Source organism: Triturus cristatus, chromosome 3_2 (assembly GCF_964204655.1).
Source record: "Triturus cristatus chromosome 3_2, aTriCri1.1, whole genome shotgun sequence".
Lineage (NCBI taxonomy): Eukaryota > Metazoa > Chordata > Amphibia > Caudata > Salamandridae > Triturus > Triturus cristatus.
Window position 1 is genome coordinate 853,785,713 of NC_140584.1, and position 18,247 is coordinate 853,803,959.

At 47.7% G+C, this 18,247-nt stretch overlaps 1 protein-coding gene across 3 annotated transcripts in view; it reads right to left on the minus strand.

The window, feature by feature from the left end:
• Nucleotides 1-1,223: 1,223 nt before the first annotated feature.
• RAB34 (RAB34, member RAS oncogene family) overlaps nucleotides 1,224-18,247 on the minus strand; it is a 189,507-nt gene continuing 172,483 nt past the window's right edge. For all 3 annotated transcript variants that reach the window (XM_085649135.1, XM_085649133.1, XM_085649134.1), the window contains exon 11: nucleotides 1,224-3,749. In XM_085649135.1, coding sequence (XP_085505261.1) covers nucleotides 3,682-3,749 — 68 coding nt within the window. In that variant the 3' untranslated portion in view covers nucleotides 1,224-3,681. The remainder of the gene's footprint in view (nucleotides 3,750-18,247) is intronic.

Below are 18,247 nucleotides of genomic sequence, written 5' to 3' on the forward strand. Positions count from 1 at the left end.
GCAAAATATTGATTTTTAGTGGGGCACAAATCAACATACTTCATGAAAATTTATGACTTATTAGCAATGATGGCCATCAGAGGGATGGTGACCAGCTGGGGTTAGCAGACCACCATGTCTGGGATTGCTTTTTAATAAAACATTTTTTTTTAACACAGACCGTTTTCCTTAGAAGAAAATGGTATGCATTTCAAAAAAGAAAATGAAACATTTAATTTTCATTTTTTTATAGTAGGCAAGGCCGGCTCAAAAAAAATGTTTTTAAAAGTATTATCAAAGGATATTCGTTCCTTCCTGTTTGCGAATGGGTTACAATCTCTTTCGAGGTGTCAGTAAAATATTAATGCTTTGCGACCGCATTTCGGTAGTAAAACATTATAACATGCCACTAAGATATACTATTTGGAAGGTACACCCTAGACACACCCCTTCCAAATACTGAATTGCAGATTGCAAACCAGAATTGCAATTCTGTAGAATTGCAGTTTGGTGTTTGTACATTAACAAGCATTTTTGTGGTCGCTAACCCTTTTGCAACTTCAAAAATGCTTTGTACATCTGGCCCAGTGTTTGTAGCAAATGTTGCTGTAGGGGGCAAATGGACTAACAAATGGGGCAAGCTGACTAAATTATGCTGCCCAAAAAATCCCAATAATTTGGCTTAATTCAAAACATTTTAAGGAAATATTAATCCCTATTTTGACATTTTAACACACATTAATACCGTCAAAGATTTTACCCCATTAGTACCAGTTTCACAATAGAACACAGTAGTCGGCACCTGCAAGGTGACCAGTTAATCTTAGCACACGGTCTGTCACTATGTAGCACCACATATGGCATTTGCTTTCAAATACTTTTTATCTGTTGGGACTTTCTGCTTTTTTTCCCCTTAAAATCTACAAATTAGGATTATGTGGCAAGTATAGTGTATCCATTTTTATGTGGAAATCCTACCAGCGTCACAAAATTCAAGTGGCTCTGTACTTAGGAGAAGAGGTTCTTGCACCTTTTGCACTTAATAGTTTGCGTTCCTGCACCTCCTTTAGTTTAGCGGAAGTAGTCGGTCCTGCTGTTTCTTAAGGATAGGTTGTTCTGGGACATCGCCAAAAACCTAGGTTCCTTGTTTTAGTGATAATACATTAACATACAGACTTCTTACAGGTCCCTTATGCTTCTCCATGCAAGGCCTCCAATTATGACGTAATCAGAAAAAATAGACATTGTTACAAAATTATAAAATTAACTTTATTAGGCATTGCATTCCATTGTCAGCCAACCACACATTCACACTTGCACTTTTTTTATATACACACACACACATACATACATTTCAATGTACCAAAGTAGAAATGCATAATCTCAAGCTACTTTAACAATAGCCATATAACCACCAGCATTTCTGTAGAACACTCATGAGTAATATTGATCTATAGAGCATGTGTATACATACGGCAATTCGTGCATTCTGATTCTGTGGCCTTTTTTGTGGTAATGGCAACAGTTCTGTACCATACGTAATACAAAAGAAAAGGTACCTTTGAAACAACAAGATAGGGTATCCCTTTTTTGACTGCCTGTGCTGCAAGTATCAGGTGATACCTTGGATTGATTAAGGGTTGGAGTGCTGCACACGTGAGGGTGGGTGAGGATGTTGTAAAAGGGTAAATAAGCAGGATGGTATATTCTTATATAGATGCATATATGATATTAGGAGAATATAGATATGTGTGCTGTCCTACATTGGGACATAACACTGGGAATGGGACTCGGAAAAGGCACTCAACAGGGAATAACTAGGGTTTGTAAGGTAGAGTACAGGATACATTGACAGCACTTGGAATGTATAAAAGACAAGAAGCAGTCCTACAGACCCCTATGAAAAGTAGGCAACATTTTATAACAAAAGGCAGTGTTATAAGGATGTCATATTTAAGAGGAATTGCCCAAAAATTATCTGATACTTCTATAGTAGAAATGATAATCCAGGTAGTCTGGGGGGAAAAACGGGTAAATAAATGGCGTTTGTCTTCAAAAGGAGGGATGTACACGTTCTGGCTAATAATCTGTGCACTTACTAGTTAGGATGGTGTACTCTGTAGCTATAGGCGTGATACATTTAGTACAGGGTCCTACAGGGCCCAAAATGGATTACGCCTTGGTAACCATAAATCAATTGTAGTGTTGAAAACACTACTAGAAAAAGTACACGGTAGGGAGGAATTAAAACCACATTGACATGAATAGTTAAACTACGTGACATGGAAAATTCCATATCCAACCCATAGCTTTAGAGTCCATTTCTTTAGATTCTTTACTGTACATATTTTGCAATAAAATCTAATGTTTGATTGATAGGTCAGACGTATATATTGCAAACTAATTAATAACTGCAAAACAGATTAACTTATGATTTTCCCAAAAATGTTTCCCCACCCCCCCAGTCCTCTTAAATATTATCTCAGTGAAACAGTCGTTTGCTGTAGAAGGGGATGTGACACATGAGCACTGGTTACAGATGGGATTTGGCACTGGAGCACAGGTCACTACAGACGACACTGAGAACTTGGCACTCTAGCAAAAGGTATATAATGGAGCACTGGGGATCTGCAACAAGAGCACAGGATACATATTGATTGCATGCTTTGGCACAGGAGAACATGGTGTATTGTATATACAGGACACACAGGGTTTGGCTCTGGAGTACGAGATGGACACGACTTGGAGAGTATGAGACGCTGGCAGCACGTACCATTATGTAGTGAAGAGGGCACACTGGTTGCACTGGGGGATTTGGCAATGCGTATATACTTGACAGCAGTGGAACACAGAGTACGTTAATGGCAGATACTGATTGAACTTGCGGTGCATTTGTGACATTAGGTACCAGAGCACAGGATAAGAGAGATGTAGTACTGGAATGCAGGGTACATATGATTAGCACTTCTAGAACTGGAGTATTGAATACACTGTTAGCGGATACTAGAGTATACAGGCACTTGTGACCCTGGGGAGTGTATGGCCCAGGGAACAGAATACTTGAGGAATGAGTCGCTGGAGTGCAGGGTATTGGGGATTGGTCCATCGTGAATCTGTTACACTGGAGAGGTGAGTACAAGACACTGAGTGCACGGCATTATTTGGCACTGAGTATTGGATAGGTGAAGGACGAAGCACTGCTGTGCAAAATTCTGAGTATAGAACACAAAATGGATTTGGCATTAGTAGAAATCACACTGGGGCATTTGGCACTAGAGTGCATAATGCAGAGGCAGATTTGGCAGTGCAGTTTAGGGTACATAAGTGATCTGCATAAATACAGGATACACTGGAGTAATTGTGGTGTTTCCAATGGAGCACTGTTCATGAAAATGTATAGAATTTGGTTTTTTTCCCCACTCTTTTCAGCATATTATTAATAATTAGGTACTGTCAAGAAATTGAGACTTGGGCCACAGTGGAACCAGATTAATCCTATTAAGGGGCCGGTAGCCAGGGTAAATGTAATGACTAAACAAAGTCCCCTAACTGGCCACTGCAACCCAAAGCATGGGATCTGGTAGCTCTTTGGTGTAAAAGGCATGGACTGTCCCAGTGCCTGGTCTGGGAGAGGACTGGGCTCCTTCAGCACAGGCCCAGGGTATCTGCTGGTGAAGCCACCAGAACTTCTGCAGACCATCTTCACTGGCAGCATTTAGACTTGTTCTTCTTGGCAGGGAGGTACAGGTTACTGTCATTGCTGTGAATTCCTGCAGGAGACAAACCGGATCAGTAGTGAGAAGCCTTTCACAAAGTCAGTACAAGACCCAAACCATGAGAAACCAGAAATCACACCCATCAGACTATCACTGCTGCTGCAACTGCCTGCACTTTAAAAAGATCGAAACATTGCTGGAATGAGTGAAGAAATTCAGTCAGTCAGTCAAAAACTTTATTCGATATATAAAATATCATAAAAGTATAAAACATATAAAATCAGAGGTAAAAATAAATAAAAGCAAGGAAAAATTGTTACAATATCTGTAGCTAGAAAACCAATAAGGGGTTCTGGCTCAAGTGGCAGCAAGGCCAAACCAATTATGATGAGAAAACAAAAGCAAAAGCCAGTGCTGCATGTAAATTACCTAAACTTTGAATAGTGAACTGAGTGAAACAGTGACACTAGCAACCAATTGTTCCGTTGGATTTAATTCTGTAAATATTTTCAGTTTACATTTGAAGACATTTTCAATTGACGATACATATTCATTACAAAAACATAGATACAATTAACTCAACAATATAAACATTTGCGGAATTAGACACCACTATAATCAATAGTACACTCACCCATGAAAACAACAATCATACTACTCATGCATCCTCACTCAACAACGTGCAATATGAAACAGTGATACTCAATAAGGAATATGCTACTTACCAGTATGCATCTGTTCTTGGCATGTAGAGCTGCAGAGTTGTACACTTAGCATAGGTCGCCATCTGGTGTTGGGCCCGGATGTTTGCAGTTTGTTTTTCTTCTTGGACCGTCTTTGGAAGTCACGAGTTTGGTGACTCCTCCTTCGGTCCGTACTGCGCATGGGCTTCGGCTCCATCCTCAGATTGTTTTTCGCCAACAGGGAAATGATGGAGCGTAGTAATAACAGTGAGAAACCCATGTGTGTTGTATCTAAATAAGATGGACTGGAACGGATACAGGTAGCCGGGGAGGCGGGTGGGCGTGTACAACTCTGCAGCTCTACATGCCAAGAACAGATGCATACTGGTAAGTAGCATATTCCGTTCGAGGCATATGAGCTGCAGATTGTACACTTAGCATAGATTATATAGCAGTACCCAACCTTAGCGGCGACCACCGGTATCCGTTGCAGCTGTTTGAAAGAGTGTTTTTAGTACAGCCTGGCCCACCCTAGCTTGCTGCTGGGAATGCACATCTACACAGTAGTGTTTTGTGAATGTGTGCGGTGTAGACCATGTGGCTGCCTTGCATATGTCATCTAAGGGTATATTCCCTAGAAAAGCCATAGAAGCCCCTAACTTTCTTGTAGAGTGGGCTTTAGGGGGAACAGATAATGTTCTCTTTGCCTTCTGATAGCAAATTTGTATGCATTTTACAATCCACCTAGCTATCCCTGATTTTGAGATGGGGTTGCCTTTATGTGGTGGAGAAAAGGAAACGAACAACTGTTTGGTCTTCCTGAAGGGTTGCGTTCTTTGTATGTAATATAGCAACGCCCTTTTCACATCTAGTGTGTGTAAGGCCCTTTCCGCAACAGATTGGGGTTGCGAAAAGAAGACAGGTAATTCCACTGATTGATTGAGGTGGAAGGGGGTAATGACTTTGGGCAGGAACTTCGGATTAGTTCGAAGTATGACCTTGCTGTGATGCATTTGTATGTAAGGTTCCTGTATGGTGAACGCTTGTATTTCACCAACCCTTCTAAGGGAAGTGATAGCTACAAGGAAAGCTGTTTTCCAGGTGAGAAATTGTAGCTCACATTTGTGCATTGGTTCGAAGGGCGGACCCATTAGTCGTGTAAGGACCAAATTTAGATTCCATACAGGGGAGGGTGGTGCCCTGGGAGGAATTACTCGTTTGAGGCCTTCCATGAAGGCTTTAATAGCGGGCACTCTGAAGAGTGACAAATGCTGTCTGTTTTGTAGATAGGCAGCGATCGCTGCTAGGTGTAGGCGTATGGATGAATACGCCAGGTTACACCTGTGAAGATGGAGCAGATAGCATATGATGTGTTGTATGGATGCATCTAGAGGGTTGATTGTATTGTTACGGCAGTACATTACAAATCTTTTCCACTTTGCGGCATAGCATGCTCTAGTGGTAGGACGTCTGGCTTCCATGATGATGTTCATGCAATCAGGGGGAAGGTTAAGGTACCCGAATTCTAAGATTTCAGGAGCCAGATCGCCAGGTTGAGCTGAGCTGGGTCCGGGTGCCTGATTTCTCCATGGTTCTGGGTTAGGAGGCATGGGGAAAGGTGCAGTTTTTGATGTGGTACCACTGATAGTTGTAGTAGCGTGGTGTACCACGGCTGTCTGGCCCACGTCGGAGCTACCAGAATGAGTGTGAGGGAGTGCTGTTGTAGTTTCCTGACCACTAATGGAATTAGTGGGAGAGGTGGAAAGGCGTATGCAAATCTGCCTGACCAGTTCATCCATATCGCATTGCCCTTGGACAATGGGTGTGGGTATCTGGCGGCGAAGCTTGGGCATTTTTTGTTTTCGTGGGTGGCGAAGAGGTCTATTTGAGGATGCCCCCACTGTCGGAAGAATGGGTGAAGAACTTGTGGATGCAGTTCCCATTCGTGTAGTTGTTGAGTCTGTCTGCTGAGCAGATCTGCTATGGTGTTTTGTACGCCTGGAACATGTTGTGCCAGGAGAAAAATGTTTTGGGGAATTGCCCATCTCCATATGCTCTGGGCTAAGCGGGAGAGCTGGGGAGAGTGTGTCCCCCCCTGTTTCTGTATATAATACATCGCAGTCATGTTGTCTGTGCGAATGAGGACTGCTTTGCCTGAAATCTGCTTTTGGAAAGATTTTAGGGCTAGAAAGATCGCCAAAAGCTCCAGATGGTTGATGTGGAGCGTTTTTTGCTGTGGCGTCCATAGACCTTGCATTGTGAGGTGTAAGAGGTGCGCTCCCCAGCCGGAGAGCGATGCGTCCGCTGTTAGAGTCACTTGGGGAACCGGGTCCAGGAACGGCCGTCCCTTGGAAAGGTTTGTGGTGTTCCACCACTGCAGAGAGTGATGTGTGCGGCCGTCCACCAACACCAGATCCGTTAGCTGACCCTGGGCCTGGTTCCACTGTTGTGCTAGGCACTCCTGAAGTGGACGCATGTGGAGTCTTGCATGGGGCACTATGAAGATGCAAGACGCCATCATCCCTATGAGCTTCATAAACACTCTTGCTGGTAGAGAGTGTTGAGGAAGGAATATTTTGCGTAAGGCTAGAATGCTTGTGATTCTGGCTGAGTTTGGATAGGCAATACCTTTTGAGGTGTCTATGGTGGCCCCGAGATATTGCTTTGTGTGAGATGGTATGAGGTGGGACTTTTGGTAGTTCACCGTGAAGCCTAGCTGATGAAGCAGTTGGATGGTGCTGTTTGTATGTTGCACGCATTGGTGGTAGGACGCGGCTTTTATGAGCCAGTCGTCTAAGTAAGGGAAGACGTGAACATGTTGACGTCTGAGGTGTGCTGCTACTACTGCTAGGCATTTGGTAAACACCCGTGGTGCAGTGGTGACCCCGAAGGGGAGAACCTTGAATTGGTAATGTTGCCCGTCCACCACGAACCTGAGGTATTTTCTGTGAGAGGGGTGTATTGGAATGTGAAAGTACGCGTCTTTCAGATCCAGTGTTGTGAGAAAGTCTCCCTGGCAGAGGAGTGGGAGGACTTGTTGTAAGGTGACCATGTGAAAGTGGTCTGAATGTATGTAGGCATTTAGAGGCCGGAGATCCAGAATGGGTCTGAGGGTCTCGTCTTTCTTTGGGATTAAGAAATATAGGGAGTAGACCCCTAGATTTCGTTGATTGCCGGGTACCTGCTCTATGGCGTGTTTCTGGAGGAGCGAGAGTACCTCTTGTTTGAGCAGTGTGGAATGCTCTTGGGACATTGGACGGTGCCTTGGTGGGATATTGGGTGGGGTAGATGTTAGCTCGAGGCAGTACCCTGACCGAATGATTTGGGTCACCCATTTGTCCGATGTTATGGACTCCCATACGTGGATAAAATCTTGTAGTCTGCCCCCGACCGGAGTGGAATGGTCTGGGGGGAGCGAAGGGGAGTCATTGTGCGGGTGGGGTGGCAGAACGGGTATTGTTGGTTTTGCCCCTGCCCTTATTGTTGTTGCCTCTGTAACCACCTCTTTGGTTGCCCTTTGAAAAGGTATTTTGAGGAGGGGATTTGTAGGAGGTAGAGGCATTATCGGTGGAGGAGCCTCTACCTGTGCCACGAAAGGACGAGCGTCGAAAGGAACGCTTAGAGGCTTGGGTCTGGAGCGCTCCCATAGACTTCGCTGTGTCTGTATCTTTCTTCATTTTTTCGAGCGCTTCGTCTACCTTTGGGCCAAAGAGTGTTTGCTGGTCAAAGGTGTGATTAAGTATTGATGTCTGGACCTCAGGCTTGAACCCTGATATCCTGAGCCAGGCATGGCGGCGAAGCAGGACACTGGTGTTTATGGCTCTAGAAGCAGTGTCTGCTGCATCGAGGGCACACTTAATGGAGGTGTTTGTGATTAGTTTGCCCTCCTGTATCAGGTCATGAGCTTGGCGTTTGTATTTCTCTGGAAGGTGCTGCATAAGAGCCTCTAATTCATCATAGTGTGCTCTATCATATCGCGCAAGCAGTGCTTGTGTATTTGCAATGCGCCACATGTTTGCAGCCTGGTAGGCGGTGCGTTTACCAGACGCGTCCAGAAGTTTAGATTCCTTGTCTGGTGGTGGGGCATCTCCTGAGGATTGGGAGTTAGCCCGCTTTCTAGCTGTGGAGACAACTAGGGAATCTAGAGGAGCAGGGCCCTTGATGTATGCAGGGTCTGTGGGTGCCGCCTTGTACTTCTTCTCTATTCTAGGGTTTAGTACTCTGGCTCTGACAGGGTCTTTGAATACCTCTGTAGCGTGCTTGGTGACACCCTTAAGCATGGGTAAAATAGCAGTGGAACGATCTTGTAAATCAAATGTATCCAGTAGGAAGTCTTCTTCCACTGGTTCCGTGTGCATGTCCACCCCATGGTAGTGTGCTGCTCTCTGCACTAAATGGTGAAACCCTAAAGAGTCCTCTGGAGGAGACGGCCTTGATGGGTATAGGTCGTCTTGAGGTACATTGGGTACATCAGGGTTATTATAATCCTCCCATGGATCTGGGGTCCCTGGTGGAGTGGGATCCATTGGGGCGTCCCCTGGGTCATTGTCCGGGTCCCCGTCATCCGGGTCTGGGGATGGGGCCGGATCGTAGTGAGGTAAAGGTGGAGGGGGTGGTGGTGGGAGGGGGGGTGGCAGTGGGGAGGGTACTCTAAGGGGAGAAGTAGCTGAGTCCCTCTTTTTGGGTGGAGGAGGAGGAGCCGGAGCCTCAAGGCGACGCTTCTTAGTAATCACAGTCAAAAGGCCAGTCTTTGGATCTCTGGACAAAGTCTTTTGTAAAGGGTCTGGTGTAAACAGAGCCAATGGCGCCGAGTCGTCTGTCGGCACCGGCGATTTCGGAACCGGAGGTTTCGATGTTCTGTGTACGCCCTGCTTTTTGGAGGTCTCCGTGTGTTTCGGCGTCGAATGCTGTTTCGGCGCCGGAGCGTCGGTGCCGACCGATTTCTGTTTGTGTTTGGTCGGCGCCGAGTGTCCAGGCTTCGGCACCGGTGGTTTCGGAGTCGAGCTGGATTTTGCAGGCTTCGGTGCCGAGTGGTGTTTATCGGCACCGGGCGTCGGCTGGCTCGATCCCGAGCTGCCGTGAGACTTTGAGTGCTTCGACACCGGGCCCGAAGGTGGGGTGATCGAGGCTTTGGTTTTGGTTTTGCCCAGGCCGGCAGGCGAGGGAGTAACCGGAGTCTCTTTGGTTTTCGGTGCGGGGCTGGGAGGGGGCAATGTACTCACGGCCCGCTGTCCTGGTGTTACGTCCTCCAGGTCGGAGTCGTCGGCCTCGGAAGCGCTGACGATGTCTTCTCCCAGTTCGGTGTGTGTCTGCCCCGAAGCTTCGGCGTCGTCTCCGAAGATGTCCGGTGGAGCTGTCGAGGATGAGTGCGCCATGGTGCGTCGAGCCCTTCGATCTCGGATCGTTTTCTTCGATCGAAAAGACTTGCAGGCGGGGCAGTCTCGAGCCTCGTGTTCCGGAGAGAGGCAAAGGTTACACACCTGATGGAGGTCGGTGTGGGGAAATTTAGACCCACATTTTGGGCACTTTTTAAACGGAGTCCTTTCCATCGGCCGGGACCGGAGTCGCGGAGGGCCCGAAGGCCGGTGTCGATGTACGGGATGGAAAAAGTGCCGCTTCGAGAGATGAAGATGATGAAGGAACTCGAAGAATCGAGGATTTTCCGTCGAGGCTGGAACCGTAGAAGTTCGAAGCCGGAGTACGAAGTATCACATCCGAGCCCGATGGCGGAAAAAAACAATCTGAGGATGGAGCCGAAGCCCATGCGCAGTACGGACCGAAGGAGGAGTCACCAAACTCGTGACTTCCAAAGACGGTCCAAGAAGAAAAACAAACTGCAAACATCCGGGCCCAACACCAGATGGCGACCTATGCTAAGTGTACAATCTGCAGCTCATATGCCTCGAACATAAATCATTACACAAAGGCCATCAATAAACACGACTGTGCATAGTAATGAATCTCAATACTATATTTTACACAAGATTGGCCGTAGGTGAAAAAAGGTCTACGCGTTTCGAATCCCTTTGTAGACAGGGATTCTCATCAGGACCAACACTTGGCTGCAAACAAAGCAGAGAAGAAATAATTTACTAAGCTGACCCACTCTGTAGGCATTTGACTGCTGTGTGAAGAGAGTTCTTACCTTAATCTAAGGAGGGGGGAACTCAACCCGAATCCTAGAACAAGCCAAAACCGACAAATTGTTACCTCTTTATGTTTTAACAACAAATCAAGACCACCACCTTGAAAATGCTGTCAAAAACACAAACAAAAACAAAACCTGGCTTTTCTTACTAGTGAGGCTTTAGGGTGTATAGAAGGGTGTCGAGTCAACCAAAGGAACTTCTTTCTGGCGTTTTGGAATCAACGAACATTTGAAGAGTCACGAGTGTTACAGGTGCTCTGGACGATCTGTAAACATGGAGGAGCAACCTATCAAGAAATGCTTCGGTAATGCAAAGTTTTGCTTGAGCTTGTACGGGGGTGTGTGGGCGCTTACCTCCAAGGGCGAGAACAGGAGGAGTCAATCTGCTCACACGTTCGTCTGCTCTCCGGAGCAAGGGCTAGCGAGGCAGGAACTAAGCCGGCCGTCAGGGGAAGCAACTTTCCGCAAGTGAAGAATCTAAGGAATACGAAATGTGGCATCAGGTAATGTGCGCCTGAGAGTCGAACAGAGTTAATGGAGTCTGTTACAAGGCGGATGCTCTTACCTCAGAAAACGGCAGTGTCCGTGTTTCTTTGCCTCAGTTGTTCGTCACCCAGTAGGTACAAGCTATCCAATTGGAGCCACTTTTTAAGCACGCGCGGGAATCTCGACTGAGGGACTTCTGGGATTTGTAGTTTTGCTTGAATGTATAAAGAATCTGTTAAACCAGATTGGTCGCACACTGCTACACCTACCAGGCGTGTTCCCCCAATGAAAATGGTCCCTGAAGGTCAGCGTCGGCGGATACACCTATGCTCGAGTGTGAATGCAAGTATGCGTGGCGTGTGCCATCCCTGGACACTTGTTTCGAGGTAGTTGCCTCTCGTCAGCAGGGAGTAGGAAAATGTGTGGGGTTGCTGTGTAAGCTGCTAAAATCGTTATCAGTCTAGTACCTCTCGTAGCGCGCAGGTGCGTAACCATGAGTCCGTCGACTCCACCGGCTCAAGGGAGCCTGAATATAAAGTTAAACCAGATTGGTCGCACACTGCTACACCTACCAGGCGTGTTCCCCCAATGAAAATGGTCCCTGAAGGTCAGCGTCGGCGGATACACCTATGCTCGAGTGTGAATGCAAGTATGCGTGGCGTGTGCCATCCCTGGACACGTGTTTCGAGGTAGTTGCCTCTCGTCAGCAGGGAGTAGGAAAATGTGTGGGGTTGCTGTGTAAGCTGCTAAAATCGTTATCAGTCTAGTACCTCTCGTAGCGCGCAGGTGCGTAACCATGAGTCCGTCGACTCCACCGGCTCAAGGGAGCCTGAATATAAAGTTAAACCAGATTGGTCGCACACTGCTACACCTACCAGGCGTGTTCCCCCAATGAAAATGGTCCCTGAAGGTCAGCGTCGGCGGATACACCTATGCTCGAGTGTGAATGCAAGTATGCGTGGCGTGTGCCATCCCTGGACACGTGTTTCGAGGTAGTTGCCTCTCGTCAGCAGAGAGTAGGAAAATGTGTGGGGTTGCTGTGTAAGCTGCTAAAATCGTTATCAGTCTAGTACCTCTCGTAGCGCGCAGGTGCGTAACCATGAGTCCGTCGACTCCACCGGCTCAAGGGAGCCTGAATATAAAGTTAAACCAGATTGGTCGCACACTGCTACACCTACCAGGCGTGTTCCCCCAATGAAAATGGTCCCTGAAGGTCAGCGTCGGCGGATACACCTATGCTCGAGTGTGAATGCAAGTATGCGTGGCGTGTGCCATCCCTGGACACGTGTTTCGAGGTAGTTGCCTCTCGTCAGCAGGGAGTAGGAAAATGTGTGGGGTTGCTGTGTAAGCTGCTAAAATCGTTATCAGTCTAGTACCTCTCGTAGCGCGCAGGTGCGTAACCATGAGTCCGTCGACTCCACCGGCTCAAGGGAGCCTGAATATAAAGTTAAACCAGATTGGTCGCACACTGCTACACCTACCAGGCGTGTTCCCCCAATGATAATGGTTTTAGCAGCCTACACAGCAACCCTGCACTCTTTCCTACTCCCTGCTGACGAGAGGCAACAACCTCGAAACACGTGTCCAGGGATGGCATACGCTATTCACACTTGCACTCACGACACGAGCATAGGTGTACTCGCCGACGCTGAACTACAGGGACCACAGTTCTTTGGGGTAACACGCAGGTAGGTCAGCAGTGTGCGACCATTTTGGATATAGTTATTTAGTGGCTCTTTGAGCCGGGGAGTCGACGGGCTCAGGTTACGCACCTGCGTTGCTACGAGAGGTACATACCTGATAATGATTTTAGCAGCCTACACAGCAACCCTGCACTCTTTCCTACTCCCTGCTGACGAGAGGCAACAACCTCGAAACACGTGTCCAGGGATGGCACACGCTATTCACACTTGCACTCACGACACGAGCATAGGTGTACTCGCCGACGCTCAACTACAGGGACCACAGTTCTTTGGGGTAACACGCAGGTAGGTCAGCAGTGTGCGACCATTTTGGATATAGTTATTTAGTGGCTCTTTGAGCCGGGGAGTCGACGGGCTCAGGTTACGCACCTGCGTTGCTACGAGAGGTACATACCTGATAATGATTTTAGCAGCCTACACAGCAACCCTGCACTCTTTCCTACTCCCTGCTGACGAGAGGCAACAACCTCGAAACACGTGTCCAGGGATGGCACACGCTATTCACACTTGCACTCACGACACGAGCATAGGTGTACTCGCCGACGCTGAACTACAGGGACCACAGTTCTTTGGGGTAACACGCAGGTAGGTCAGCAGTGTGCGACCATTTTGGATATAGTTATTTAGTGGCTCTTTGAGCCGGGGAGTCGACGGGCTCAGGTTACGCACCTGCGTTGCTACGAGAGGTACATACCTGATAATGATTTTAGCAGCCTACACAGCAACCCTGCACTCTTTCCTACTCCCTGCTGACGAGAGGCAACAACCTCGAAACACGTGTCCAGGGATGGCACACGCTATTCACACTTGCACTCACGACACGAGCATAGGTGTACTCGCCGACGCTGAACTACAGGGACCACAGTTCTTTGGGGTAACACGCAGGTAGGTCAGCAGTGTGCGACCATTTTGGATATAGTTATTTAGTGGCTCTTTGAGCCGGGGAGTCGACGGGCTCAGGTTACGCACCTGCGTTGCTACGAGAGGTACATACCTGATAATGATTTTAGCAGCCTACACAGCAACCCTGCACTCTTTCCTACTCCCTGCTGACGAGAGGCAACAACCTCGAAACACGTGTCCAGGGATGGCACACGCTATTCACACTTGCACTCACGACACGAGCATAGGTGTACTCGCCGACGCTGAACTACAGGGACCACAGTTCTTTGGGGTAACACGCAGGTAGGTCAGCAGTGTGCGACCATTTTGGATATAGTTATTTAGTGGCTCTTTGAGCCGGGGAGTCGACGGGCTCAGGTTACGCACCTGCGTTGCTACGAGAGGTACATACCTGATAATGATTTTAGCAGCCTACACAGCAACCCTGCACTCTTTCCTACTCCCTGCTGACGAGAGGCAACAACCTCGAAACACGTGTCCAGGGATGGCACACGCTATTCACACTTGCACTCACGACACGAGCATAGGTGTACTCGCCGACGCTGAACTACAGGGACCACAGTTCTTTGGGGTAACACGCAGGTAGGTCAGCAGTGTGCGACCATTTTGGATATAGTTATTTAGTGGCTCTTTGAGCCGGGGAGTCGACGGGCTCAGGTTACGCACCTGCGTTGCTACGAGAGGTACATACCTGATAATGATTTTAGCAGCCTACACAGCAACCCTGCACTCTTTCCTACTCCCTGCTGACGAGAGGCAACAACCTCGAAACACGTGTCCAGGGATGGCACACGCTATTCACACTTGCACTCACGACACGAGCATAGGTGTACTCGCCGACGCTGAACTACAGGGACCACAGTTCTTTGGGGTAACACGCAGGTAGGTCAGCAGTGTGCGACCATTTTGGATATAGTTATTTAGTGGCTCTTTGAGCCGGGGAGTCGACGGGCTCAGGTTACGCACCTGCGTTGCTACGAGAGGTACATACCTGATAATGATTTTAGCAGCCTACACAGCAACCCTGCACTCTTTCCTACTCCCTGCTGACGAGAGGCAACAACCTCGAAACACGTGTCCAGGGATGGCACACGCTATTCACACTTGCACTCACGACACGAGCATAGGTGTACTCGCCGACGCTCAACTACAGGGACCACAGTTCTTTGGGGTAACACGCAGGTAGGTCAGCAGTGTGCGACCATTTTGGATATAGTTATTTAGTGGCTCTTTGAGCCGGGGAGTCGACGGGCTCAGGTTACGCACCTGCGTTGCTACGAGAGGTACATACCTGATAATGATTTTAGCAGCCTACACAGCAACCCTGCACTCTTTCCTACTCCCTGCTGACGAGAGGCAACAACCTCGAAACATGTCCAGGGATGGCACACGCTATTCACACTTGCACTCACGACACGAGCATAGGTGTACTCGCCGACGCTGAACTACAGGGACCACAGTTCTTTGGGGTAACACGCAGGTAGGTCAGCAGTGTGCGACCATTTTGGATATAGTTATTTAGTGGCTCTTTGAGCCGGGGAGTCGACGGGCTCAGGTTACGCACCTGCGTTGCTACGAGAGGTACATACCTGATAATGATTTTAGCAGCCTACACAGCAACCCTGCACTCTTTCCTACTCCCTGCTGACGAGAGGCAACAACCTCGAAACACGTGTCCAGGGATGGCACACGCTATTCACACTTGCACTCACGACACGAGCATAGGTGTACTCGCCGACGCTGAACTACAGGGACCACAGTTCTTTGGGGTAACACGCAGGTAGGTCAGCAGTGTGCGACCATTTTGGATATAGTTATTTAGTGGCTCTTTGAGCCGGGGAGTCGACGGGCTCAGGTTACGCACCTGCGTTGCTACGAGAGGTACATACCTGATAATGATTTTAGCAGCCTACACAGCAACCCTGCACTCTTTCCTACTCCCTGCTGACGAGAGGCAACAACCTCGAAACACGTGTCCAGGGATGGCACACGCTATTCACACTTGCACTCACGACACGAGCATAGGTGTACTCGCCGACGCTGAACTACAGGGACCACAGTTCTTTGGGGTAACACGCAGGTAGGTCAGCAGTGTGCGACCATTTTGGATATAGTTATTTAGTGGCTCTTTGAGCCGGGGAGTCGACGGGCTCAGGTTACGCACCTGCGTTGCTACGAGAGGTACATACCTGATAATGATTTTAGCAGCCTACACAGCAACCCTGCACTCTTTCCTACTCCCTGCTGACGAGAGGCAACAACCTCGAAACATGTCCAGGGATGGCACACGCTATTCACACTTGCACTCACGACACGAGCATAGGTGTACTCGCCGACGCTGAACTACAGGGACCACAGTTCTTTGGGGTAACACGCAGGTAGGTCAGCAGTGTGCGACCATTTTGGATATAGTTATTTAGTGGCTCTTTGAGCCGGGGAGTCGACGGGCTCAGGTTACGCACCTGCGTTGCTACGAGAGGTACATACCTGATAATGATTTTAGCAGCCTACACAGCAACCCTGCACTCTTTCCTACTCCCTGCTGACGAGAGGCAACAACCTCGAAACACGTGTCCAGGGATGGCACACGCTATTCACACTTGCACTCACGACACGAGCATAGGTGTACTCGCCGACGCTGAACTACAGGGACCACAGTTCTTTGGGGTAACACGCAGGTAGGTCAGCAGTGTGCGACCATTTTGGATATAGTTATTTAGTGGCTCTTTGAGCCGGGGAGTCGACGGGCTCAGGTTACGCACCTGCGTTGCTACGAGAGGTACATACCTGATAATGATTTTAGCAGCCTACACAGCAACCCTGCACTCTTTCCTACTCCCTGCTGACGAGAGGCAACAACCTCGAAACACGTGTCCAGGGATGGCACACGCTATTCACACTTGCACTCACGACACGAGCATAGGTGTACTCGCCGACGCTGAACTACAGGGACCACAGTTCTTTGGGGTAACACGCAGGTAGGTCAGCAGTGTGCGACCATTTTGGATATAGTTATTTAGTGGCTCTTTGAGCCGGGGAGTCGACGGGCTCAGGTTACGCACCTGCGTTGCTACGAGAGGTACATACCTGATAATGATTTTAGCAGCCTACACAGCAACCCTGCACTCTTTCCTACTCCCTGCTGACGAGAGGCAACAACCTCGAAACACGTGTCCAGGGATGGCACACGCTATTCACACTTGCACTCACGACACGAGCATAGGTGTACTCGCCGACGCTCAACTACAGGGACCACAGTTCTTTGGGGTAACACGCAGGTAGGTCAGCAGTGTGCGACCATTTTGGATATAGTTATAAAGAATCTGTTGTTTGGGGATATTCCAAAGGTGAAAAAAGATGAAGCGAAGAAATTTGTGGAATAGTGGGAATGAGACGGATTCAGGTGGAGTGACAAACTTAGGGGACCTGAGTCGTTATTTTAATGTTTGGTGCGCTAGTGCTGATGAACTCCAATGCACATGAGAGTTGAAGTTTGCTCCAGGGATGTCTAAACCGATTGTATAAATGAAGACAGAGCTTAATCGATCACTGTGTAGACGATGATCATAAATTGTATATCTCAGAAAGTTCATTTAGTCCGTCTACCGACGTATTAAATTTGATGATAAGCATGGCTTCTCTTTGGAGTAGTTTAGTATCCAGGTCGCCACCTCTCTGGTCTTGTTCCACTCTGGAAATAACTGACCATTTGAGATCCTTTTCTGTATGTTTTTTCAGCAACCAATGATTCACCAATGGGGCATTTGGGACATTTTTTCGAATCCGTGATTTATGTTGCTGGATTCGATATCTTACCTCCTGGTTGGTCTTACCAATGTAGAGTTTATTGCACGGGCAGCAAATGCCATATACTACAAACTTTGATTTACAATTCGAAAAACTCTCATGTTTCCAATAAATCCCATTGTGGGCAAATAAATTTCCTTCAATGGTAGAGTCAAAGCATACACATGTCCCACACCTGTGGTGTCCCTGTATGGGCGGAAGGCTCAACATATTTCTTATGTCAGCACCTTTTGTTTTGGGTAGCGCTGCTCGCACTATCTGGTTTGCGATGTTTTTATCTTTCCTGAATGCAAACAACGGGATCTCGTTTAGTGTTTTATCCAAGTTCTTTATCAGGTGCCAATTTTGGTTGATGATTTTCTTAAACCAATTAGATGTTGGGCTGAATGTAGAGACGCAAACAATTCTCTCCGTTTTTGATTTTTCACGTCTTTCCAGTAAAGTTTCTCGTGGTGTCCACCATGCTCTTTTAATGGCTCTTTTCAAGAGTTTTTTTGGGTATCCTCTAGCCAGTAGGTTAGCCTTAAGTTTCTCTGCATGAAGAAAGTATTAGTCTCTAAATGAGCAATTTCTGCGAATTCGCAGGAATTGCCCATAGGGCAAATTCTCTCTTAAGCTGCGTGGGTGGTTGCTTGAGTAGTGCAGCGCTCGGATTCGGTCAGTTTCCTTCTTGTATAATGTAGTCATAAGGCGTCCGTCTGTAGGGTACACCTCGACGTCCAAGAAAGGCATTTTAGATTTGGAATAATTCATACTGAATTTTATATGAGGTGTCCTGTTGTTGAGCCAATTGAGGAAGGATTGTAACCTTTCTTCATCGCC